The sequence below is a fragment of the Mobula hypostoma genome, chromosome 5, assembly GCF_963921235.1.
Source record: "Mobula hypostoma chromosome 5, sMobHyp1.1, whole genome shotgun sequence".
Taxonomy (NCBI): domain Eukaryota; kingdom Metazoa; phylum Chordata; class Chondrichthyes; order Myliobatiformes; family Myliobatidae; genus Mobula; species Mobula hypostoma.
This window is the reverse complement of record NC_086101.1, coordinates 110,866,609-110,893,971: the sequence shown is the minus strand read 5'-3', so window position 1 is coordinate 110,893,971 and position 27,363 is coordinate 110,866,609. Positions and strand designations below refer to the sequence as shown.

General features: G+C 44.1%; 1 protein-coding gene across 2 annotated transcripts in view; it reads right to left on the bottom strand.

Annotated features, from left to right (window-relative positions):
- Positions 1-2,659: 2,659 nt before the first annotated feature.
- The window catches only part of LOC134346913 (AP-1 complex subunit sigma-1A), a 104,068-nt gene continuing 79,364 nt past the window's right edge, over positions 2,660-27,363 (bottom strand). For both annotated transcript variants that reach the window (XM_063048754.1, XM_063048755.1), the window contains exons 3-5: positions 16,159-16,267; positions 11,082-11,219; positions 2,660-7,246 (exon numbers count right to left, since the gene is read on the bottom strand). In XM_063048754.1, the coding sequence (XP_062904824.1) occupies positions 7,199-7,246; positions 11,082-11,219; positions 16,159-16,267 (295 nt within the window). In that variant the 3' untranslated portion in view covers positions 2,660-7,198. The remainder of the gene's footprint in view (positions 7,247-11,081; positions 11,220-16,158; positions 16,268-27,363) is intronic.

Genomic DNA, 27,363 nt, shown 5'->3' with positions numbered 1-27,363 from the left:
TTGGTTCAAGAACCAATTAGTTGAAGGGAAGTAGTTACCCTTCAGCCTGGTGTGGAACGTCAGACTTTTGTACCTCCCGCTCAACGTTACTGAAGATGGCATAGCCTGGATGGTATCATCCTCACATCTGAACCTGCCCTGCAATAGTCTGAGGGAATTTGATGGGGCAGTATTGAAGGAGCTTTACTTTCTTTGTCTAACCTGTTTGTGAAGTGTGTTTGGTGGGGCACTGGAGAGCCTAAGGCAATGTTGAGGATCCTTACCGCTCATCCCCCAATCTCATTGACACACTACCGTCAGGAAGGAGGTGCAGGAGCATCAGGACTAGGACTAGGTCTGCCAGACTAGTTTCTTCCTGCAGGCTCTGAGACTAATGCATACTCGCCACCACCAAGGTCTCAACAGGAGAATGAGCTGTTTACTGTTTACCTGTGCAGCACACTACATGCATTTTGGATATACATATATTATTTTGTTTTAAATTCTGTGTGAGATATATAACTGTATGCTCACTGTGCTCTGCAGCATATTGTTGTGCTTGGTTGCATATACTGTACATACAGTCAGACGACTAGAAACTTGAACAAGTGGAAATACCATTAAGTTAGTTCAAGTTAAGTCAAGTTAAGTAAGTTGTGAACTTAGCTCTATCATGGACACTTACCTCTACAGTATCCAGGATCTCTTCAAGGAGCGGTGCCTCAAGAGGGTAGCATCCATCATGAAGGATCCCCCCCATCACTCAGGACATGCCCTCTTCTCATTGTTACAATCAGGGAAGAAATACAGGAGCCTGAAGGCACACACTCATGATTGAAGGAGAGCTTCTTCCCCTCTACCGTCAGATTTCTGAATGGATATTGAAACCATGAACACTACCTCACTACTTTCTGATTTTCATTTTCGATGGCTCAACGGTTCTATTTAATTATCCGAGAATGTCTACAGCATTCAACCTAAAATTCTTACTCTTCGCAGACATCCACAAAACAGAAGAAAACCCCAAAAGAATGAATGACAGCAAACATTAGAACCCGAAAGCTCCCTCCCCTGCACAAGCAGCAGCAAAGCAACAACCCTTTCCCGGCCCCCTCCTCCTCATTCCAGCAGGAAGCATCAGTGCCCACCATCCTTCAAGCAAGCAACAGCAAAGCCCCGAAGAGAGACCATAATCTGCAGTCGAACTGTACACCCAACAGTTCAACATGCCACAGGCTCTCTCTCTCTTCCACTTTTGCACTACCTACTTAATATGTATATATTTACTTACTGTAATTCAGTTTTTTCTCTCTTTTATTATGTATTGCATTGTACCTCTGCTGCAAAGACAAATTTCATAGCATATGCTGATGATATTAAACCCAATTCTGAAGATGGCACCCAGCTGTGGTATCTGTCAAAGTGGTTTATTTATTTATTTTTTAAAGGCTTTTTAGATTCATTGGGATAGTTATGGGGTCAGAGAGGGTGTTAGGTGTCTGATTCTGGTTTAGCGACAGTGATTTGGGGGAATCAGAGAATGGGCTGGAATCTAAGAGTCCATTCCGTGTTCATAGATGTGGGATGCTGGGCTGACAGAACAGCAAGTTTAATGCTTGGTGCTCCCGCCATCCCCACCCCACACAGGTGAGCGAGTTGTCAGCGTGTTCTGGGATGGGAACTCCTTCTGGATAGGGCTGGTGACCTCCTAGGTATGCGAGTTGGAGAGACAGGAGCTGAGGCCTAGTATCTTGGGTCCCATCATCGGGGAGTCGAGAGTTCAGGTCCTCACTCATCATTGTCAATGAGTCCTACAATGATACTGAAGCCTGAAGTTTGACTAGAAGGCAAAAAGTTGTGGCCTGATTGGCAGAGCCCTGATTCTGTAAATCTCTGCTGGGGAAGCCAATGGTGTAATGTCTGCATATCCACGAGTCAGTTGGAGCCTAAAGGCTGAACATGGCCTGTCCTGGGCTTAGAGACTGTGTACGATGGTGGGTGGGAGGCAGGAACAGGGCTTGTTTTGTTGGTTGAGATCTGTGTTATTCTGCTGAGTACCGTGGACATGGTATGTTGACGACTCCTCCAAGAGGACCACAGCCTTGACTTGGTTTGGAGGTTTGTGTGCCTCAAATGGCCCAGAGAGCTAGCTTGGCTGGAGTCACCGCTTTACGTTTTGTCTCTTGGTAGGGTCACCCATGCCAAACAGATCAAAGGATTGAGGTCAGACTAAGAGTGGTCCACCGGTCCTCCAGGTTTGGGGGTTCAGCAGAGGGCTAACGACTCTGACTGGACAAACAGAATTGTTACGGAAACAGCAATGAAGAATCCTTATACATCTGAGTGCAACGGTATTCCTGAGTCTCCATGACTGACAGTAGTGAAAACCAAGAGGAAGCTACTGCCGCGATGAAGAAAGCCCTGAACATCGCTAGAGATGGAGATGCTGCCCTCAACACCAGTGGTGTAACGGGCAGTAAGGAGTAAGAGGATGTTGACGTCAGAATGTGGCAACACTTGTGGCCCGCCTCCAGCACATCCATCGGTGTGCTGGTTGTTAACGCAAACAACGCATTTCACTGTATGTTTCGATGTACATGTGATAAATTTGCCAAACACATTTCATTAAATTAAGAAGACACGATGGTTAAATAGGAATAAGAACACTGATGCATGAGCTGTACCTGTTTAATGTTTAATAAATAAAACATCAAATTTCACAGATATACTGTACATGAATATCTTCACTCCACAATAGTCCAAAAATAAACATTCAAAATTCCAGATAGAAGAGAGGTATGGATTGATTAATCTGAAATCTGACATCAATCTGACTGCAAAGTCAGTGGTAGTTAAGTGTGCAACATGCAGTTGCCTGCACTGAGCTCTCATTAAGTCACTTCCAAGATCTGGCTACACTGGCTTCAGTGAAATTAACTGTCAGAAAGAGTGTACAAAATCATGACAAATTTCAAATCTAGTTACTCTCCTCTGCCTCAATTTCTTATTTAAGGCAGTCCACAGAACCTTTCCAGCACAGGAGGCATTCCTGTTAAGTTCTGCCCCCTCAGCATCCTCCCACCACCTATGAAGTCTCATGATCCAGGGTAGCTAGTTCAAAGCCCACCACGGCATCTGGGTAGCTTAAACTTAGTTAATTAAACTACCAATCATTAAAACCTACATGATTTACCAATGTTGCTTAGGGAAGGGAATTTGCTCCCCTTACCCGATACAGGCTCTGAACCCACAGACGTATGGACATTGTTCCATCAGTCAATGAGATCATGGCTGTTTTGGCCTTTGTCCCAACTGCACTGTGCAGTTTGATCCTGACCAGCCCTGCAGCCCAAAAGCCCTTCTCTCCCTTGAATTAACCTGCTGCTGCTTGGGTGGAGAAAGTCCACAGGCTTTACAGTCCCTTGAAGAAATTTCCCACTCCTGTCTAAAATAGGCAACTCATCATCCTCAAATTACCTCCTCCCAAGGGGAATCAATCCTCTGGGATTCGTCCTCCCATGTCTTTCATTCCCCTTAAAGTCCAATGAATGGGCTCTGCTAAGTAATGAACAAGCTCAGTCTTCTAGTTAATTTTGTTCACAAGTCAGACTCGACACAAAAATCTCTCAACATGGTAACTGGAACTCCCCTTGTATTGAACGGTACCAAAGCACACAAGACTGATAAGAAAGACCTAACAATGAAGACAGGCAAGAAACTAATTCAGCCATCGGGCTTTTGAATTTAATATAATGGGAGTTCATTTGGATGTCCATATTCATAGCCTGAAGATGGCCTATAATCAAGTTATTTCCTCCTCAGGCAACCCCTTTATTTCAACAATGCCCCTGATTCTTAGATGTCCCTTAAACAGAGCAGTAAGCTCAAAAGTCCTATGCCATTTAGGAAGGCACCCATCTCTCTCAAATGAATAAAAGGAGATGCAGTCGCCAGAATGAGACATCAAACCAGCATAAGGTGGTCAACACAAAGGGATTTCGTCATATCCTAGACCGGAGGTTCCCAACATTTTTATGCCATCGACCCCTACTGTGAACTGAGGCGTCTGTGGACCCCGGGTTGGAAACCCCCGTCCTGGACCTCAGTGATGTGGGATTTCAGGTAAAACAAAAAAAAAATGCAAGCTCTCTTCTTAAATGGATGTGGCATCAGGTTTAGTATTTTTTTTACAAAAACAGGAATGTGAGTTGTACAAAATGTCAGTTTTCTTTAAAATGAAGGGACATCAGTTTTGAAAGGTCACATAGTGCTAGTCATGTGATTTCATAACTTCTTTTGCTGTTATTGTTGACTGGCTAATGTCAGGTTGGATGAGGAGAGGAGAGGACAACCTTGTGGCATGGGAAGGGACAATTCCTAAGTGTGTGCCTCTGGAGATATCCGAGAGGTCACGGAGGAAGTGGATTTTGCCTCTCTTGAATCCAAAGGGTGACTTGCAAAACACACAAGATGGTTTGTCCTAAAGTGAGTTATGGGAAGTTTGAAAGGAGCAGATGCTCTCCGATGGGTGGGCAGGACTTAACCTTCTGATAGCTACACCCATGTGCTCTGTCTACTGATCTGTCTGTGGCTGAAGGTCAAAGGATGTACTCTGTGGTGTAACTGCAAGGACACTGTAAAAATGCTGGTAGGCTGTGCAAGCACACAGCTGGGAGAGCATACCTGCCGAGTTGGAGGCCTTTATCGATATGTGATTACAAGCAAAACTAACAGAAAAAAATGCACTCTCTCATCTTAAGTGGACATGCCAGCAGAAGTGTAGAATTTTTACAAAAAAGGAGCATCAGGTAATCTGGATCAAATTACTTTATACACTGAGCAGCCAAGATGGTCCCAGCAAAGGACAAGATGTGGCTTCAATGGGTGGCAAATGCACGAGTTTGCAACAGTGTAGGGGAGACCCTGATTCAGTTTTAGACAAAAGATACAAGGTGAAAGCAGAGCCTGTGAAAGGAAACTTGATGGACACTGACTAATGTAGGGCTTCAATAAAAGAACTGAGGAGATTGCTGAGGTATTCAATGGGCCAAGTGGTCTCTTCCTGTGTTTTTACCATTCTCAGACCATTCTATCCCTGCCAAATGTAGTGTTGTTGTAACCTACAAAACATGGTAGCCAGGTAGTGCTGGAACAGACAAATGTAACAATGAATGATCTAATGAGAATGGTTCAAGCAGCTCCGCCCATGCAGTGAGAACAAAACCCCATCCAGCTCACTCAAAGTATTTAAGCCATCTTCAGATGATGTTACACTGTAGTCCCTCTCACCCTCTCATACACACAAAGATAGACACAGACAGACACAGAGACACACAGGGGGAGGGAGAATGACACCCTCATCATTAAAAAAAAAGCAAAACCAAATCCCACATAAATCAACTGGAAGATCCCCAATTGAGCATCTCACCAACTGTTCAAACTACAGTAATTATTTGATCCTCGATTTTCTGTCTCCATGCGCTTAAAGAGTAAATATTATGTCTCCCTTCCCCTTTCTGGTGATATAGATCCCAGCAAAAAGTTCTACCTAAAGGTTTGTCAAAAATATTTCGCATAGATATACAGTCCTGATTGGCACAGTGTTTGGCCAGACTCTTGTCAATTATTTTGCCATTAACATGCCGGTATACTGGTCAGTTCTGCTCAACAACAGAACTCCCTTCCCCATCCCATACAGCCACTCCATTATCTTCACCCCACCCACCCCGGATCAGTTCTCTCCATTAATACTAGTCAGAGAGAAACACAAGGAAATGGGCCCTTCAGCCCATCCAGTTTACACACTCAACCAATTAATTCTACATTAATTTTAATATTTATTCTCCCCACATTCCAATCAATGCCCCCCACCCCAGACTCTACACCTCATCTACACACTGTGGGAAATTTACCAAGGTGAATTAACCTTTCGACCTGCACATCTCTGCGATGGGGGAAGCCCACATGCTTATGGGGAGAACGTGCAAACTCCACACAGACAGCAACAGAGGTCAGGATTGAACCCAAGGTCTCTGGCGCTGTGAGACATCATTCTATCTGCCACTGTGGAATGTAGCGGGTGGCTCCTGTATTACTGACAGACGGAGAAAGGGAATGGGAACGTCATTCCTCACACCTTCTATAGGATTCCCATGCCCACAGGCAAACACTTCAGAAACACTGTTGAGGCTAGTCAGTGGAAGTGAAATCAAGGAAGTGTGAAAACCCCTTCCATTGTTTTTTTTTGTCACACTCTGGAAAATGTATACAAGAAAATAAATTGGCTTTAGCATTAGCCTCTTCACTTATGGAGTACTTGAGCAAGGATTGAAAATCCTGTGTATGGATCTGTAATAAAACCTCCAGTCCTGGTTTTACATTCCCCAAATCATCTCTCCCACTGATCCAGTTCGGGATTTGCATCATTCCCCAATTAACTTCTCCCAGTGATCCATTTCTGGTTTTACATATTCCCCAATTGACCTCTCCAACTGATCCAATTCAGATTGCACATCATTCCGCAATAAACCTCTCCCACTGATCCAGTTCTGGTTTTGCATCATTCCCCAAATCACCTCTCCCACTAAGAATCCAGTTCTCCTTTTGTGTCAGACTCTAAACAGCTTGACCTACTAGAGAATCCAGCTAGGTTTCAACACCTTCCCAAATGAAGGGCCTCAACCTGAAACACTGATTGTCCATTTCTCCCCATTGATGTTGCCTGACCTGCTGAGTTCCTCCAGCGTTTTACGTTTTGCTCCAGATTTCAGCATCTGTAGTCTCTAGTAACTCCAACACTTTCCCCACCTGCTTAATCCCACTACAGATCCGATCCTGGTTATGTGGCATCCCCCAAATACACCTGCTCGTTAATAGCACCAACACCTTCTCCAACGTCCTCTGCTCCGGTCCTGGTTTTGTACTATCCCTTCCCACTAATGACAATAACCCCAGTTTGCCCCCACCCCAGTCTTGGCTGCCGCATTTTCTCCAGCTGTGGGTGCAGAGCAGATCGCTGGCTCCAGGTTCTCACTATCTGGAGAGCTGGATGAAACCAGAGGTTGGGCGAGAGGGTATTTGGGGGTGCAGATTTCGATCATTTATTTCAGACAGACAGCGACGCCAGACAGTCCAGATTACGCAGTGTTTAGTGTTTTTTTCCCCTTTGCCTCCCCCCACCCTAACTGAGCAAGATGTCCCTTTTAAAGTCCGCAGCGAGCTAAGCCAAGCCCATCTCCTCCAGAACACTGCGAGGCGACTCATCGTCCTACAGACAGAAATAGAGATCAGATTAAAATCCAATTTAACACAACCAGTAAAGTGCCATTTGTAATTCAGATTCATTTATATACTATATCATGTACACACTGAAACATATAATGAAATGCATCATTTGCATTAACAGCCAGCACAATGTAAGGATATGCTGGCAGCAGCCCACATGTATCACAACCAATATAATAATTAGTATCATTATGTGATGTACTGTATGACGAGGGTGATCATGGTCTCATGACCATGATTGCTCTTGGCAAAGTTTTCTACAGGAGTGGTTTGCCATTGCCTTCTTCTGGTCTGTGTCTTTAAAAGCCAGGTGACTCCAGCCGTTATTAAAATCAGAACCTACTGAAGGGTCTCGGCCCAAAACATTCCTCCAGTATTTTGTGTGTGTTGCCACAACTTATGGTCTCACTTTCCAGAACTCTACAACACACACTAAGTGTGAGAGGAACTCAGCAGGTCAGGCAGCATCTATGGAGAGGAATAACGCATCAATGTTTCAGGCTGAGACCCTTCTTCAGGCTGAAATGTTGATTCTTTATTCCCTGGATCTCCAGCACCTGCAGAATCCCTTTTCTTTACCTCTTCAACTCTTGTTCTCAGTATGTTTTTTCACACAGTTTGTCAACTTTTGCAGATTGATTGTCTATCAGTCTTTGTTTATGTATAGTTTTTCATAAATTCTATTGTATTTCTTTATTTCCCTCTAAATGCCTGCAAGAAAATGAATCTCAGGCTAGTATATGGTGACTTATGTGTACTTGGGTAATAAATTTACCTTTGACTTTTGAAAACTTGTTTAATACTGAAACTACCTTGTTTTGATCTTGTACTTTATTGTTTACCTGCACTGCACTTTCTCTGTAGCTGTTACACTTTATTCTGCAATTGTTTAACCTTGTTCTATCTCAATGCACTGTCTATGAAGCAAATGCGATGTTAGCATCCATTTTGAGAGAACTAGAATATAAACGCAGGGATGTAACGCTGAGACTTTATAAGGCACTGGTGAGGCTTCACCTGGTATATTGTGAGTTCCTTATCTAAGAAAGGGTGTGCTGTCATTGGAGAGGGTTCAACGGAGGCTCATGAAAATGATTCCAGGATTGAAAGGCATATTATATGAGGAACAATTACTGGCTCTGGGTCTGTAGTCACTGGAATTCAGAAGAACGATGGGTGACCTCACTGAAACCTTTTGAATGTTGAGGTTAGCATTCATTTCGATATAGTGGATGTGGAAATGATGTTTCCTGAGGTGGGGGAGTCTAAGACTAGAGGACACAGCCCCAGAATAGAAGGGCGTCCTTTTAGAATGGAGATGAGGAGGAATTTGATTATCCAGAGAGTGGTGAATCTGTAGAAATCGTTGCAACCAGCAGCTGTAGAGGCCAAGTCATTGGGTAAATTTAAGGTTGAGGTTGATTGATTCTTGATTGGTCAGGGCATGAAGGGATATGGGGAGAAGGCAGAAGATTGGGGATGAGAGGGAAAATGGATCAGCCATGAAGAATATGGCAGAGTCAATGGTCTAATACTGCTCCTACCGTACATCTTATGGTCTCATAGTCTAATGACTTGATCTGTATGAACAGTATGCAAGACAATCTTTTTATTTCAGTACACGTGACAATTGTATAGGAAAATAAGCTATCTGTGATCTTATTGGTGTTCTGGATAAGAAGTATAAGGCAATGATAGCAAGTTTGCAGATAACACTAATTTAAGTGGTGTCAATGACAGTGAAGTTGGTTATCAGGATTCATGGAGGGATCTTGACTTGCTGATTAAGTGGGTCAAGAAATGACAAATGGAGTTTAATTTGACCAAGTGTGAGGTGCTGCTTTTTGCCAAAGACAAATGACTGGAGAGCGTTCACAGTGAACGGTGGGGTTCTGCGATCTGTTTCTACAACAGAGGAACCTAGGACTACAGGTATATGGTTCCCTGAAGCTGCATCACAGGTGGACAGGGTGGTGAAGAAGACCACTGGCACAATGGTCTTCAACACTGAGTATAAAAGTTGGGAGGTTATATTGAAGCAAGACGCTGGAGGAATACACCAGGTCAGGCAGCATCTATAGAAATTAATAAACAGTCAACGTTTCAGGATGAGACTCTTCTCTAGAACTGAGCAGGAAGGGGGAGGATGCCAGAGTAAAAAGGTTGGGGGTGGGGGGGAAGGAGGATAGCTATAAGGTGATAGGTCAGGTGGGTGGGGAAGGTCAATGGCTGGAGAAGAAATCTGATAGGACAGGAGAGTGAAGGGAAGGAGGGGACTCAGGGAGAAGTAGTAGGTAGGAGAGAAGAAGTAGGGCAGAGTGGCGAATAGAGGAAGGGGCGGGGGGGGCGGGGAAGAGGTGATTTTTTTTTACCTGAAGGAGAAATCAATATTCATGCCATCAAGTTGGAGGCTACCCAGACAGAATATAAGGTGTTGCTCCTTTACCCTGAGGGTGGCCTCATCTTGGCACAAGAGGAGGCCATAGACCAACATGTCAGAACGGGAATGGGAATGGGAATTAAAATCTTTGGCCACAGGGAAATTCCGCTTGTGACATATAGAATGGAGGTGCTCGATGAAGCGGTCCCCCAATTTACGACAGGTCTCACCAATGTAGAAGAGTCTGCATCAGGAGCACCAGGCACAATAGATGACCCCAGCAGATTTGCAGGTGAAGTGTTGAATGGAAGTTGTACAAGATGGTAGTGAGGCCGCATTTGAAATGTTGCATTCAGTTTTGATTACCCTGCTGTTAGAAGAATGCCATTAAACTGGAAAGAGTTCAGAGAACATTTACGAGGATGTTGCTGGGACTTAATGGAGAGAGGTTAAGCTTCAGTAAACTTAGTTGGTAATTTAGTCAAAGAATTCCTATATAGATCTGCAAACCATACAAGACAGTGCATGATCCTTCATTAAAACCCAAGGCAGGTATCTTCTCTATGGTGCTAACACACTGCTACATATCCTCACCATTCTGTTTACCATCACAATTATGATCAAGGTAAAGGAACCATGAAAGAGCTGATTTTGTAGAAAGGCATCATCCACATTCTCATTAAGACGAAGACTGTGTAGGCACTGTAATTTAATTGGTGGTGACTGAATGTCTTGGACCCAATTTGTACTGTAATTCTATTGTAATAATATTTAACTTTTAACTGTCTCCTTGCCTTTAAAGAAAAAAGAAAAATAGTCTTTGTGTGTGAGAGAGAGAGAATAAGGGAGAGTGTGAGGATGAGAGTGTGGAAGGAGGGTGGGGAGTGGAGGGGTGGCGCAAGGGGTTTGAGAGACTTTTTTTTTTCCAGTTGTTGTTGCCGTTAATTGTGTGGTGACACTTGCAGGCTGCCTCAGCACATCCTTGGGCTTGTTGAAATGAACAGCATAGCATAGTATAGGTCCTTTGGTCCACGATGTTATGCTGACCTTTTAACCTACTCTAAGATCAACCTAAACCTTTTCTCCCACACAGCCTTCCATTTTTCTTTCATCCATGTGCCTACCTAAGAGTTTCTTAAATGCTCCCAATCTATTTGCCTCTGCCAATAACCCTGGCAGAGCTGGTGGTGGTAGCCCTGTTTGTTGAAGCAAACAATGCAATTTATTATATGTTTCAATGTACAGGTAATAAATAAATCTGAATCTGAATCTGAATCTGCTCTGAGGTGGATCACATGCCCAGAGGCAATGCCTCAGCAGTGCAAAATGGGCTTCACATCGTTCTGACAGTCTCCAACCTCTGGCAGCAGCCGGACTGACCAGCATTTCCAGCATCCCTGTTCCCTCACCTCCCCACTGGCGCCACGACCACACTTACCTCCTGCATGAGATCAGCCTGCTCGATGGCCTTCAAGACATTCTTCTTCGAAGTATCCTGAATCTCTCCACCCATGATAAATTCATCCAGAATGAAGTAGGCCTTCTCAAAGTTGAAGATTATATCCAGTTCACACACCTGGAAAGTGACAAGTGTATGGCAGCAAGGTGAGACTAGTATTCCAGGTGAGGGGCATTACCCCTGCCATCAGGAGTTCAAATCCCACCACGACATCTAGGGCAACTAAGTAATTAAAAAAAAGCTTTATTTGTTCAATGGTTCATGGGTTCAATTCTTCAATTTATTATCAAAGTATGTCTGCAGAATACAACTCTGAGATTTCTCTTCTCCAGGTAGCCATAAAATATGGAAAACCATAGAAGTAGTTGAAAGAAAGACATCAAACCCGCCTGCATGAAAAGAAAAAGAAACAAAAACTTGCAAACTCCAAACCCGCCCCCCCCCCCACAACACTTCCCTCGCACAAAAACTAACAGATCACCCATATGGAGAAACAAGATCAAACCCCTAACCCCCCAGTCCGCTAATTGGCAGCATGAAAAAGAGCATTGAACTGAAAGAGGTCAATATGAACTACAGTCCAATCTACAAATCTCAGAATTTTGATAACATCTCTGAGAGCATCATGACCCGGCGGCCTCTCCGAGGGCAGTGACTCGAATTAGTACCTCTCCAAGTGAAGTGACTAGAACCAGCAGCCCTTCATGTCACATGTACTTTGAAATATACAGTGAAATGTATTATTTGTGCCAACGACCACCAGATACTGAGGATGTGCTGTGGGCAGCCTGCATGTGTCATCTTGCTTCTGGCACCATTGTAGCACGCCCACAACATATTAATGCTAACCCAAACGTTTTTGGAATGTGGGAGGTAAATGAAGCACCTGGAGCCCATGTGGTCGCAGGGAGAATACACAAACTCCTTACAGACATCAGCAGGAATTGAACAAAATCACTGTCCTTTAAAGCATTACACTAAGCACTATGCTGATGTGCCACGCTTTCTGGGAAGGACCAATGACTCCAGACCCACAGCTGTGAAGTTTGGAGACCACCATAATCACCTTCTCCAAGTCACCATGGGAAGGGACAACACATACTGGCTTCATGCAGGACAGATACATTCAGTCAGTGAATACAGAAAACATACAAGTTAGGGGCGGTGAAATACTGGGGACCTCAGTTTCTCCACGCAACTAACCCCTGACAGCTACCAGACACAGCATGGGAAAGTACATGGAACTATGATGCTATGGCTATTACTGAGGCTTGGCTGTTACACGGCCAAGTATGGCTTCTAGATGTTCTGGGGTTTAGATGTTTCAAAAAGGGACAGGGAGGGAGGTGAAAGATAAGGGGAGTAGGGTTGCTAACTCAGAAAGGAAGGACATTGTGGAGGGATTGCCTACTGAGTCAGTGTGGGTAAAAGTCAGAAATAAGAAGGGAGAAATCACTCTATTGGGACTGTTCTATAGACCCCACAACAGCAACGGAGGCACCGGAGAGCAGATCGAGAGACAGATTTTGGAGAGGTGCTTAAATAATAGGGTTGTTGATATGGGAGGCTTCAACTTCCCTAATATTGATTGGCACCTCCTTTGTGCAAAGGTTTGGATGGGCAGAATTTGTTATGTGTGTCCAGGAAGGATTGCTATCACAATATGTAGACAGGCTGACAAAAGGAGAGGCCATTCTGGATCTGGTGCTAGGTATTGAACTAGGTTAGATGTCAGATCCCTTGGTGAGTGAGCATCTTGGAGACTCTAACCACAATTCTCTGACCCTTACTATAACCATGGAGAGGGATAGGAGCGGATGGTATGGGGAAGTTTTTAAATTGGAGGGAGGAGATTTATGATGTTGTTAGGTGTGAACTTGAGAGCATGAAATGGAAATCGATGCACTCAGGGAAGTTCACAACAGAAAACGTGGAGGTTGTTTAGGGAGCATTTGCATGGGAGCATCCAGATAGGTTTGTCCCACTGAGGCAGGGAAAAGATGGCAGCGTGGAGGAACCATGGTTGATAAGAGATGTGGGACCTCTAGTCAAGAGGAATAAAGAAGCTTACTTAAGGTTTAGAAAGCAAGGATTAGATGGAGCAGACTCTTGAGAGTTAAAAGGTAGCCAGGATGGAGCTTAAGAATGGACTTAGGAGAGCTAGAAGGGAGCATGAAATGGCCTTGATGAGTTAGATTAGGGAAGAACAGGAGGATGACTACAGTGAGGGTAGGACTGATCAGGGATAGTAAAGGGACCATGTGCCTGGTGTTAGATGAGGTAGAGGAGACCCTTAATGAAAACTTTGCTTCAGTATTCATCAGTGAGAAGGACCTTAACATTTGAGAGGACAGCATAAAGCAGTCTGATATGTTGGAACATACCGACGTTAAGCAAGAGGATGTGCGGGAACTTTTAAAAAACATTAGGATAGACAAGTTCCCGGGGCTGGACAGGGTATACTCAGGTTACTGTGGGAAGCAAGGGAAAAGATTGCTGAGCTTTGACAATGACCTTTGCATCCTCACTGGCCAAAGGAGCAGATTGGAGAGAGGCAAATGGTATTCCTTCCTTCAAGAAAAGAAGCATAACCCTGGGAATTATAGACCACCAAGTCAAACTTGAGTTGTGGGCAAACTATTGGAGAAGATTCAGAGATAGGATTATGAGAGGCAGGTCATGCCTAATGAGCTTGATTTAATTCTTTGAGGATGTGATAAAGCACACTGATGAAGGCAGAACAATAGATGTGATGCATAAGGTGTTTGATAAGGTTCCCCATAGTAAACTCATTCAGAAAGTTGTGAGGCATGGGATCTAGGTAAAGTTGGCAGGGTGGATACAGAACTGGCTTGTTCATAGAAGACAGAGTGTGGTAGTAGATGGAATGTATTCTGCCTGGATGTTGGTGACCAGTGGTGTCCTGCAGGGACCCCTGCTCTTTGTGACTTTTGCGATTGACTCAGATTACGAAGTGGAAGGGCGGGTTAATAAGTTTGCAGTTGACACGAAGGTTGTGGCATTGTGGATAGTGTAGGAGTTTGTCGCTGGTTACAATAGGACATTGACAAGATGCAGAGCTGAGCTGAGAAGTGATAGGTGGAGTTCAAGCTGGAAAAGTGTGAAGTAATTCATTTTAGAAAGTCAAATTACAAGGTTAATGGCAAGAGTCTTAGTGGTTTTGAGGAACAAAGGGATCCCTTAAAGTTTCTGTGCAAGTTGATAGGGTTGTGAAGAAGGCATATGGTGTATTGGCCTGCATTAGCCGAGGGATCAGGTCCAAGAGCTGCGAATAATCTGGCAGCTCAATCAACCCTGGTTAGACCACACTTGGAATTTTGTGTTCAGTTTTGGTCACCTTATTATAGGAAGGATGTGGAAGCTTCAGAGATAGTGAAGAGGATATTTACCAGGATGCTGCCCAGATGACAGAACATGGCTAATGAGGAAAAAATGAGTGTATTAGGGCTTTTCTCTTTGGAGTGAAGGAGGATGAGAGGTGACTTAATAGAGGTGTACAGGATGATAAGAGGCATAGACTGAGCAGATAGCCAGATATTTTCCTCAGGGTGGGAACAGCTAATATCAGAGGGCACAGAGGGCATAATTTTAAAGTGATTGGAGGAAAGTTCAGGGGAAGGAGTTCGTCAGAGGTAAGATTTTTTTACACTAGAAGTAGTAGGTGCATGGTACACCCGACAGTGTTCGAGATAGAGTCAGATATGTTAGAGATGTTTAAGAATCTTTTAGATAGGCACAGGGGTGATACAAAAATAAAAGGGAGGAGTGGCTATGCAGGAAGGAACAGGTTAGATTGAGCTTAGAGTAGGTTAAAAGATTGGCATCATGTGCCGAAGGGCCTGTACTGTGCTGTAATGTTCTATATTCTATAAACCAGTACGTTGAAGCAGAGTACGTTACAGTACCGAGTTTCGCTGACTTTGAAGTCTCTCAGGACACCCCAATTCAGTCCCTCCATTATAATTATGGCTCTGAAACAGGTGATTTTGGTCCTACATAGTCACTGGACTACAACCCAATCACCTGCAATCTTTTCACATGATCGTCCCTCCCATCAGGCTGTTGCTGTTGTTCCTTTCCACACCTTGGGTGGCAGCCTTGCAGTTTCTTTAGCATTTTTATCTGTTTTTTACGAGGCCGAGTTGCCAGCTCAATGCTCAACCCAGCAGGGATGGAAAGTGTGCAAGAAGCCGGCTGGGTGCAAACCTGGGACCAATCGCCTAGAAGTCTGGTGGAGATGCCACTACACCACTGGCCATCAGGTAGAATGTATAAAAGCCTGAAAGCACGTACCGTCAGGCTCCAGACAGCTTCTGTCCTGCTGTTATAAGACTATTGAATAGTTCCCTAGTATGATAAAATGGACTCTTGATCTCAATCTATCTCATTATGGCCTTGTGCCTTATTGTCTGCTTGAATTGCATATTCTCTGTAACTAACACTTTATTCTGCATTCTGCTATTGTTTTTTTCCCTTGTACTACTCAATGCATTGTTGTAATGAAATCATCATGTGCAAAACTTGGTGAACTGGTTTATTATTGCCACGCACCAATCTAGGGCGGCAAGGTGGAGATACATCTCTAACAAAGAAGGTGTAAGGCACCTTGTCAATGTCCCATTGTAACCAACGACAAACTTCTACACTATCCACAATGTCACATACAATTCCACTGTATGTGTGTGTGTGTTTAGGAACGGAGCTTTTCTTGCTGGTGTAGTTTTGTGGCTTGTTGTATTCTGTGTTGTTCTGCTGAGCATTGTAGGTATACTATGCTGGCACTGGAATGTGTGGCAACACTTGCAGGCTGCCTCCATCACACCCTGGGGTGTGTTGGTTGTTAATGTAAACAACACATTCAATTGTATATTTCAATGTAAAGGTGAAACATAAAAATGAATCTGAAATCAGTACTCTACTTTTCTATGTTCTCTACTGAGTAACTGTGTCCCTTTGTACCGGCTCCTGTAGTACAGCTAACTGAGTCAGCAGCACCCACTCCAAGCGGTAGAACAACAGACACAGAACTACTTACACTGCCGAAATATTTGTCTAGAAGCTCCACGTAACGGTGGATGAGCTCCAAGGTCAGGAGTTCATTGTCTTGATCTTCAATTGCACAACAGAAGTACAGACTAGCATACCTGGACAAAAAATGTCAATATTTAGTCATAGTCATACTTTATTGATCCCGGGGGAAATCGTTTTTTGTTACAGTTGCACCATAAATAATAAATAATAATAAAACCATAAATAGTTAAATAGTAATATGTAAATTATGCCAGTAAATTATGAAACAAGTCCAGGACCAGCCTATTGGCTCAGGGTGTCTGACCCTCCAAGGGAGGAGTTGTAAAGTTTGATGGCCACAGGCAGGAATGACTTCCTATGATGCTCAGTGCTGCATCTCGGTGGAATGAGTCTCTGGCTGAATGTACTCCTGTGCCCAACCAGTACATTATATAGTGGATGGGAGACATTGTCCAAGATGGCATGCAACTTAGACAGCATCCTCTTTTCAGACACCACCGTCAGAGAGTCCATTTCCATCCCCACAACATTACTGGCTTTACGAATGAGTTTGTTGATTCTGTTGGTGTCTGCTACCCTCAGCCAGCTGCCCCAGCACACAACAGCAAACATGATCGCACTGGCCACCACAGACTCGTAGAACATCCTCAGCATCTTCCGGCAGATGTTAAAGGACCTCAGTCTCCTCAGGAAATAGAGACGGCTCTGACCCTTCTTGTAGACAGCCTCAGTGTTCCTTGACCAGTCATTTAATCATTTATGAAGCATTTCTAAAGAGAAATATCTTTATTGTCATTGTTGTGGAGCAATGAAACACAGTTTAGCGGCTCAACGTTTGCAGCATGACAAAGAATATATTCATAAAATAAACTCTAAAACCTCAGGAGTGCAGTCCAAAATTAATAATATATGGATGGTGGGGTAGGACTATTGCACACCTGCCATTCCTGGAAGTGTGATGCATTTAGCTGCCGCTGTCTTAGGAGGGGGGCAGGAGAAGGGAAGGGGGTGTTTTACATTTCACTGCTTGTGGGTAGAAGCTGTTAAGGAGTCTCCTTGTTTTCATCCCTAATGCTCTGTATCTCTTCCCAGAAGGTAGAGGGGAAAACAGGTGATGTCCAGGATGAGTGGGATCCTTTGAAATACAAGTAGCCTTCTTTTGAAGTCTGCCAGTATAAATGTCTCTGAGGGAGGATAATGTGCCAATAACCCGCTCTGCTACCTTCACCACCCGCTGCAAGTCCTTCCTGTTCTGTGCAGCTGGCAAACCACACTGCACAGCGATACGTCAGGAGGCTCTATAGTTGTCCAATAGAAGTTGATCAGCAGGTGATGAGGGAGGAGAGCGTGCTTTAGCTTCCTTAGGAAGTAGAGCCTCTGTTGGGCCTTCCCCACCTGATAAGAGATATGGGTAGTCCAGGTGAGGTCAGCCGAGATGTGGACGCCGAGGAACTTGAAACTCTCTACTCTCTCCACCTCTTTCCCGTATATGTGCAGAGCAGAATGCTCGACGCGCTTTGATTTCCTGAAGTCTACTATCAGCTCCTTGGTTTTTGTGATGTTCAAGTCCAGGTTATTATGACAACACCATTCTGTCAAATGCTGTACGTCCTCCCTATAGGCTGTCTCATCACAGTCTGATATGATACCTATTAGGGTGGTATCGTCAGCAAATTTGACAATGGTGTTGGTGGAGTGAATGGTAGAGCAGTTATGGGTGAAAAAAGAATAGAGGATGGGGCTGAGAACACACCCCTGCTGTGTACCGGTGTTCCATCTCTTTTTTCCCCCACTTTCTTACATACAATCATTACAAATCTATGTGCCTATTTGTACGGACATATATATAAATGCATACACATTCATTTTTTGGTTTTTGAGGAGGATGCAAAGAATATCATGGACATCTAACAAGGATGTCATAAACAGAACAAACACAAAAAGAGAAATAATGTATGAGATCATGAAAAGGCAACGTAACTTCATTGGACATGTGATTAGGAAAGAGGAGTTAGAATGCACGGTAATTATGGGAAAGATTGAAGGGAAGAAAGCATAAGGAAGACAAAGACAAATGATGATGGAGACAGCAGCCAGAGAATTGAAAATGAATACCAATGAATTGATCCACTCGACCCGAAACAGGAGTGTGTGGGCCAAGGCAGTCAAAGCTCAAACTGGGCATGGCACCTGATGATGATGATGATGATGATACACATGAAACTAGGTGTGTATAGATAGTCATACCTGCACATAACATACAAGAAAATATACACTTGCACATACATGTGCATTCTTATACTTTTGCCTCTACATACACTTGTATTCCTCCAAGAGGACCACAACCTGTTGTTGGGTTTGGAGGCTTGCATGCCTCAATGATATGGAGAACTAAGCCGGCTGGAGTCAGGGCTTTATGCTTTGGCTCTTGGTAGCGTCACCACTACCAAAGAGGCCAGACTAAGAGTCGTCCTTTGGTCCTCCAGGTTCAGGGATTCAGCTCAGGGCTAAGAACCCCGAATAGTCAAAAAAAACTGTTATGGAACCAGCAGTAAAGAATCCTTCTATCTTGACAGTGTAGACAGACAGAGAAGGAGGACCTTCACTGCTGCCCTAAACACCAGCGGTGTAACAGGCAGCAAGTTAGTTAAGTAAATACACTTGTGTTGTGGATTGTGGACTCTCACATTTCTGATGAGTTCTAGTTTTCTGGTCGCTCCTATTTTTGATGCTAGTTTGAGTGATTCTGAATCGGGGTGACTTGCTGAGCTGAACTCAAATATGCCTTTTGACTATGTCTTTCCTATTCTGTGTTTCCACTCATTTGTTTTGTTGCCATTTGCACAATTTGTGTTTCTTTTAGTGTGTGGGAGGTGGGGTTGATGCTTTTCTTTAAACTGGTTCCCTGGTTGTCCATGGGGAAGATGGGTCTTGGTTGTACACTGCATACACACTTTGATAATAAACGTACATTGAACTTGAATTGGACACTTTCTCCCTTTGGTTAGATTTCATATATATATATTTTTTTGAACTTAGGAGATCAGTATAAACTGTGTAGTCTGAGTTGTGAGGTAGGAAACATCAATTAAAAAGGAGAAAGGGTACTTGCAAATGGCCGGCATGAAATGGTAACAATTGTAGATGGCCAGAATAAGACAAAAAGAAAACACAAACCAATCCTCCTGAATTATACAGCAAGAAATTGTCCTTGCAATTTATTCTTCAGTAACTGGAATTACTCAGTGGTCAGAATAAGCCTTGCACAAAATAAAATTACTCAAAACATTGTAAACACAAGAAAATCTGCAGATGCTGGAAACCAAAGCAACTCACACAAAATGCTGGAAGAACTCAGCAGGTCAGGCTGCATGTATAGAAAGAGTAAAAAGTCAACATTTCAGGCTGAGACCTTTCTTCTCATCATGGATTGATGATTGGTTATCCATCATATCTGATGACGACAGGAAACCCGTGTGGCAGTGTTTTGTTTAAAGCGGAAAAGCCATTGCACTGGGGCAGTTTCACTCTCTCGGCCATGGAAGTCTGGGTCCGATGCTACAAGTAGTCATCACATCTGGGGGCTTCAGTGGTTGACCATGACGTCTTCTGTGCCTTGCCATGCTCTTCACTCTCCACGATCCTTTGCAGAACTGCCTTCCTGGCCGTTGAATCTCACTGTTAATAGCACTGGATGCCTAATGCCCTTGCTAACAAGAAATGTAACCAGACTTCCTAAGTAGGCAGAAACAGGAGTGCTGCAACTTAGAGCAACAAACAAAACGCTAAAGGAACTCAGTCAGGTCAGGCATTACCTATGGACAGCAGGGAATAAATGTGCCGATAAAGGGTCTCAACCTACATGTTGATTGCCCCCTTCCCTCCATGATAGTCCTGCTGAGTTCCTCCAGTGCTTTGTGCATTGGACCAGAATCTGACCTACTGAGCTCCTCCAGCATTTTGTGTGTGTTGCTCAAAAATTTCTACTAACTTTATTGTGAGCATTCAATTGCTCTACACTGCTGCACCAAGCTACTTGATCCCTGGCAGAGAAACCGATAGATTTCAGTGTTCCGGAGTTAAGCCTGGTTTATACTTCTGCGTTAACTGGACGCCATAACCTACGCAAGTGGCCTACGCACGTTGTGAGCATTTATACTTGTGCGTTGGTGTGTCTGCGTCGCTCTGCAATTCGCGCACGTCACGCATGCAGACACACCTGCCCGTGCAAGGCTTCATGGTCATAGTAGTCTTTCTCGGGGTAAACAAGGAGCGAGCATCTTTTTTCGTAAAAACGAAATGTGTCCTCCATAATTTCAGAGGTCTGTAAAGCTTTATGGAAAGCATTGCAGCCAGAGTTCCTTCCCTGCCCTTCAGTCGCCCAATGGGAAGCTACTGCAGCGTAGGAGGAAATGCGATGCTATCAAGTGGACCAATTACAGTTCTTACGGTCTGTGTTGCCACGACGTGCGGTTACATTTTGGGAGAGGTGCGCGTTGCAGCAACGCAGGCTCTCCCATAGAGATATGCGTCGGCTTTGCGTAAGGTTTGCGGCAACGCAGTACCTATGGCGATGCGTTGAAGCAGAAGTAAAAATCAGGCTTTAGTGAGGAAGAAAGTTAAAATCAGTCAGTATAATGGTTTTTCACTTTTTTGAGGCCCAACATGAAAATGAGTCAGTGCTGAATAGCTTTGGCAGTCAAGGTTACAGTGTTATAAGTTAAGATTAGCTTTATTTGTCACATGTACAGTACTTGTACAAAAGTCTTTAGCACATACATATACTATATAGCTAGGGCGCCTAAGACTTTTGCACAGTATCATACATGGAGCAGAGAGTGAATTTGTAAATCTGGCGGGAGCAAAGGATGTTGCGAATGGCAAGGGTGGAGCACTGCGGGACAGGTATGGAACAGGTGGCAGAGAAGGAGTGCCAGGGGCAGGGAGGTGGTGGCACAGGTACAGGCACACCCAGCCCTAAGACACCAGGGAAGGTCATTTGAATCCAAAAATGGTTTATTGATCATTACAGAATGTCCCTCTGGTTCTTCCCATTCCCTCCCCCTTTTCCCAACTATGATTCTCCTCTCCCTGCTGCCTTCCCTCTCTCAGTCCACAACAGAGACCCATATCAGAATCAGATTTTTCATCACTCACATATGTCATGAAATTTGTTTGGCTTTTGGCAGCAGTACAGTGCAAAACATAAAATTATCACAGTAATAGCTAAATATATGTGCCTAAGACTTTTGCACAGTACATGTACATCAAAACCTACAGCGAAATATGTTGTTTGCATCAAATCAAATCAGCTAGGATTGTGCTGGGCAGCTGCCAAGTGTTGCCATGCTTCCAGTACCAACACAGCATGCCCAGAAATTATTAACTCTAGCCATCTTTTGGATATAGGAGAAAACTGAAGCACCCAGAGGAAGCCCACATGGTCACAGGGTAAACTTACAAACTGGTACTGTAATAGCGTTACGCTAGCTGTTACTACCATGTTGCCTCACAATGTTGAGAGTGGATATCTGGTTTGTGCAGTATTGAGAGGGCATTCCATGGAGTTACAGAGGAAGAGATGAAGTCCTGGGATCAGAGGAAGAGAGATTAAAGATTTATTTATCACCGATATTGCAAAACTCTTCACAGCATTTAAATTGTTGTAGAACTTGCCATAGCCAAACAACTACCTGCCCTTCTTTGGTCTATCACTTGTCACCACTCCCTAGTGCACCAATCACCTCAGACCCCCAACTCACTACTACCCAATCTCCTCATTGTACTGGCCATTGCCCCTCTCCAGTCTTAGTCCTGATGCAGCGATTTGGAAAGAGAATACGCCAGCAAACAACATGACCAAGGGCGACATCCTCAAGACAGTTCACAGAACGCCTTCTTTCACTTCTTGTATGTCATGGTTCTGCTGCTGTTGGAATCTGTGATATCCATTTTGGTGGTGCGTTTTTGGGCTGATTGAGCGATCTGGCACTTTGCTGTCTCTGAGAGGGCTTTGAGCAGCCTGAAGCCAAGAAGCCTGGAAATGGGGCATGAGGCTTTGAGCAACTCCATTTTTTGCCAATCTTGCCCATTAGAGTGTCAAGGAACATTGAAATTACTGAGGTGAGTGCAGAAGGTGAGCAGGTGTTCAGCGCCATCTACCAGCCTCTCGCTTGCTGCTGCCCAAGGAAGGTGTCTGCGTACGATGTTCTCTCTCTCTTTCTCACTCACTGCTCCTGAAGGAAAGTCCCTGCGTCCAAATGGTCTCTCTCCCTCAATGCAGTTGAAGGATGTGCCGGACCTCTGGGTCTTGGCTAAGGTTTAATTGACATGGTGTGTGGATTGGACTCTGTAGTTCACATTATGATGTGCCTCTGGTTGCCCCTTTTTTGTTGCTATTTTGGGGGGGATTTTGTTCGTGGCAGCCTGCAGATAATGAACTGAGCTGAACTGAATATGCACTCTTTGATTTTGTGTTTTATATTCTGTGTTATTTGCTAATATTTTTTGTTGCCATTTTGTGCAATTTTTTGCGCAGGGGGGGGTCTGATACTTTTCTTTGAGCGGGTTTCATGGTTTTTCTTTGTTTCATTGCTGTCTGTGGGAAGGCGAATCTCAGGGTTGTATACTGCATACACTCCTGTCAACCAGGAGCAGTAGCAATTCCTTTTCTCCCATAGGTAATGCTTGACCCTTAGTCGATGCTTAGTAAGGGTGACAAAGGTTACGGGGAGAAGGCAGAAGAATGGGGTTGAGAGGGATAATAAATCAGCCATAATCGAATCGGTTGAATGGCCTAATTTTGCTCCTCTGTCTCCTGGTCTTATCAGATTGTGTTGATTCAGAATGCCATTTGCTTGGATGAATCTCTCCAATATTCCTGCTGGAATCAGCCACCTTCTACCCAAGGGAAGGGGCAGAGCGGGGCTTCAGATTCCTGTTGCCCTAGAAAGACAGCACCTCGGACAGCACAGTGCTTGCTCGATGCTGTTCTGAGAGCTCAGATTGGGCTGTGCAGTGGAGTGTTTGTACAGGGGCACAAACCCACGAACCTGAGGAGGAACAAGACCACAAAGGGGTGCAAAAGAAGACGAGGAGTGGTGGGTGGAGCACAGGAGCTCTGTGCTACAAGTTGAGCACACTGAACGCTCAGCCTGTGAAAGCTCTGCCAAAGTACAACTTAAAATGAAATGCAGAAATCAATGCTAGTGGAGCAATTAGGATGTACTTCCCATCTCTGTCAAGCTTTGCTGCTTCCCTTCAAATCCCCTGCTGGGACAGAAAAGCGCCACAGGCAGAGATAGATATCACTGTCTGATCAATAATTGCTGGAAAGATGTGGTTAGAATTTCCTAACTGCTGCACAGCAAAGCCAAACCTCCCATCTCGCTCTGACATAGATCCAGACCAAGGCTGTTGTCTCCTGGAGATGGGTACACAACCAGGCTGGGGCCGAACAACCCCTCGAGGACCTGGCTGAATTGCATCTTAACTTCAGCTACCCACCTGCCAGTTTAATACCCCCAACTCCCCAGGTCTATTTGCTTGATTTCAGATTGTCACAACCCACTGGATGAAGAGCAGCTTCCTGACATCTGGTGTGACACAGTGGCAGTGTGGCTAAAACTACTGCCTCATAGCTCCAGTGATCTGGATTCAATCCAGACTTCTGAAGCTTTGTGTGGATGTGTGAGTGCATGGACCAACAGGTTCAAGAAAAGAGAGAGTGAGAAAGAATGAGTCAGTGAGAGAGTATTTTAGAGCGAGAGAGACGGGGGGGGGCAGAGAGCACATGCACAAGAGAGGGACGGGGGGGACGGACAGCAGTTTCAGAGTGTAAGAGAGAGAATTTGTTGAATGACTACGAGATGGCTTTTTATAGCAGCTTGTGCTCGAGCCTACTTGGGGAAAAGGCCATCTTAGATTGGGGGTTGTGTAATAACTCAGATCTTATTAGGGAGCTTCATGTAAAGGAACCCCTAGGAGGCAGTGATCTTAATATGATTGAATTCATACTGCAATTTGAGAGGGAGAAGCGTAAGTCATATGTATCAGTTTTGCAATGGAATATAAGGAATTACAGAGGCATGAAAGAGGAGCTTGTCCAGGTGGATTGGAGGGGGATACTGGCAGGGATGAAGTTTCTGGGAATATCTCACAAGGTGCAGGATAGATATGTCCCATAGAAGTAGTTCTCAAATGGCATGGCTAAGCAACCGTGGCTGACACGGGAAGCTAAGAACTGCATAAAAGCCAAGGAAACAGCACATAATGTGGCAAGAGTGAGTGGGAAGTTCGATGATTGGGAAGTTTTTAAAATCCAACAAAAGGCAACTGAAAAAGCTATGAGAAGGGAAAAGATGAAATATGAGGGCAAACTAGCCGATAATATAAAGCAGGATACTAAAAATGTTCTAAAGTTATATAGAGAATAAAAGGGAGGCAAGAGCTGAAATTGGACCACTGGAAAATTATGTTGGCGAAGTAGTACTGGGGGACAAAGAAAATGCAGATGAACTTAGTAAGTACTTTGCTTCAGTCTTTACTGTAGAATACACTAGCTGCAAGCCAGAGGCCCGTGAGTGCCAGGGAGCAGGAGTGAGTGCCATTGTATTACAAAGGAAAACGTACCAGGCAAACTGAAAGGTCTTAAGGTGGATAAGTCATCTGGACCAGGTGGACTGCATCCCAGAATCCTGCAAGAAGTTGCTGAAGAGATAACAGATGCATTGGTCATGATCTTTCAAGAATTTCTTAATCCTGGCATGGTCCCAGAGATATGGAAAATTGCAAATGTCACTCCACACTTTAAGAAGGGAGGAAGACAAAAGAGAGGAAATTATAGGCCAGTTAGCCTAACCTCAGTAGTTGGGAAATTGTTGAAGCCCATTATTAAGGGGAATCCTGCCTGACAATCCATTGGAATTCTTCGAAGAAGTAACAAGCAAGGTGGACAAAGGAGAGGCAGTGGATATCATCTACTTAGATTGTCAGAAGGCATTTGATAAGGTGCCTCGCATGAGGCTACTTAACAAGATAAAACCCTACAGTGTTACAGGAAATGGCTGATGCAGGACACAGAGAATGGAAATAAAGGGGGCCTTTCCTGGTTGGCTGCCAGTGACTAGTGGTGTTCCTTAGGGTTCAGTATTGGGACTGCTACTTTTCACATTGCTTGTCAATGAGTTAGATAATGAAATTGATGGCTTTGTGGCAATGTTTGCAGATGATACAAAGATAGGTGGAGGGGTAGGTTGTGCTGAGGAATCAATGTGATTGCAGCAGGACTTAAGACAAATTAGAAGACTGGGCAAAAAAGTACCAGATGGAATACAGTGTTGGGAAATGTATGATAATACATTTTGGTAAAAGGAAAAGTATAGACTATTATCTAAATGGGGAGAAAATTCAAACATCAGAGGTGCAAAGGGACTTAGGGGTCCTTGTGCAAGACTTCCAGAAGGTTAATTTACTAGCTGAGTCTGTGGTAACAAAGGCAAATGCAATGTTGGCATTTATTTCAAGGGGAATAGAATATAAATGCAAGGACATAATGCTGAGTCCTTATAACACACTAGTCAGGCAGCAGTTGGAGTATCATCAACAGTTTTGGAATGTTTCCTCTGGGGGGGGCATGCAGAACTAGAGAGCACAGCCTCAAAATTGAGGGATGACCTTTTAGAACAGAATAAGGAGGAATTTTTTTAGCCAAAGAGAGCTGACTCTGTGGAATGCTCTGCCACAGACTGTGGGTATATTCCTGATTGGTTGGAGCATCAAGGGATATGGTGAGAGGGCAGGTGTATGGGGTTGAATGGAATCTGTGATCAGTCGTGATGAAATGGCGGAGAGACTCGATGGACTGAATGGCTAATTCTGCTCCTATGCCTTATGGTCTATTACTCTGAGTTAAAGAAAACAACATCTCTCCTTCTGCCATTCACTTTTAAAAGCATGTCCTCTGGTATTAACCACTGCCGTCCTAGGAAAAAGGTGCTGGCTATCCATTCCACCTAAGTATGCTTCTTATAATCCAAGGGACCTCTATTCAGTCACTTCCCATGCTCCTTCACTCCAAAGAGCAAAGCCTAAGCTTGCTCAACTTTTTCCTCATAAGATGTGCTCTCTAATCCAAGCAGCATCCCGAAGGAGGATCTTGGCCTGAAACGTCAACTGTTTACTCTTTTCCATATATGCTACCTGACCTGCTGATTGCCTCCAAAATTTTGTGTGTGCTGCTTTGGATTTCCAGCATCTACAGAATTCCTGTTTTTAAGCATCCTGGTAAATCTCCTCTGCACGCTCTCCAAAACTTCCACATCCTTCCTATAACACGGCAACCAGAACAGAACATAATATTCCAAGTGTGGCATAACAAGAATTTTAAAGACCTGCAACTTTCTTGTAAAGATTGTGTTTAATTTAAACATTATTAGATACACCTGTACACTCACTCACAATACAAATATCTAATCAGCCAATCATGTGGCAGCAACTCAATGCATAAAAGCATGCAGACATGGTCAAGAGGTTCAGTTGTTGTTCAAACCAAACATCAGAATGGGGAAAGAAAGTGATCTAAGTGACTTTGACTGTGGAACAATTTTGGTGCCAGAAAGGGTGGTTTGAGTATCTCAGAAATTGCTGATCATCTGGGATTCTCATGCTCAACCGTATCTGGAGTTTACAGTGACTGGTGCAAGAAACAAACAAAAAAAAAAATCCAATGAGCGGCAGTTCTGTGAGCAAAAATGCCTTGTTAATGAAAGAGGTTAGAGGAGAACGGCCAAACTGGTTCAAGCTGACGGGAAGGCGACAGTAATTCAAATAACCCACACGTTACAACAGCAGTATGCAGAAGAGCATCTCTGAATGCACAACATGTCAACTCTTGAAATGGATAGGCTACAGCAGGAGAAGACCATGAACATATACTCAGAGACCACTGGATTTGGGGGGGGGGGGAGAGAAACTTCATCTAGTAGTCATCTGTGCCTCCTTGTGGAACCTTCATACCTCTGACTGCTACACCATCTTACTCATAAATTGGATGCTCCAAAAATGATCTCCGGGACTTGATGTTGGCCTCCCTTCACTGAAGCCTCTTCTGCCAAAACCTCCATTCTCCACTCCAATTCTGTCCAGTCACACAATGGCTGCTCTGCTTATACCTGACTTTACTGGCCTTTGCCAATTGACGAATCATTCA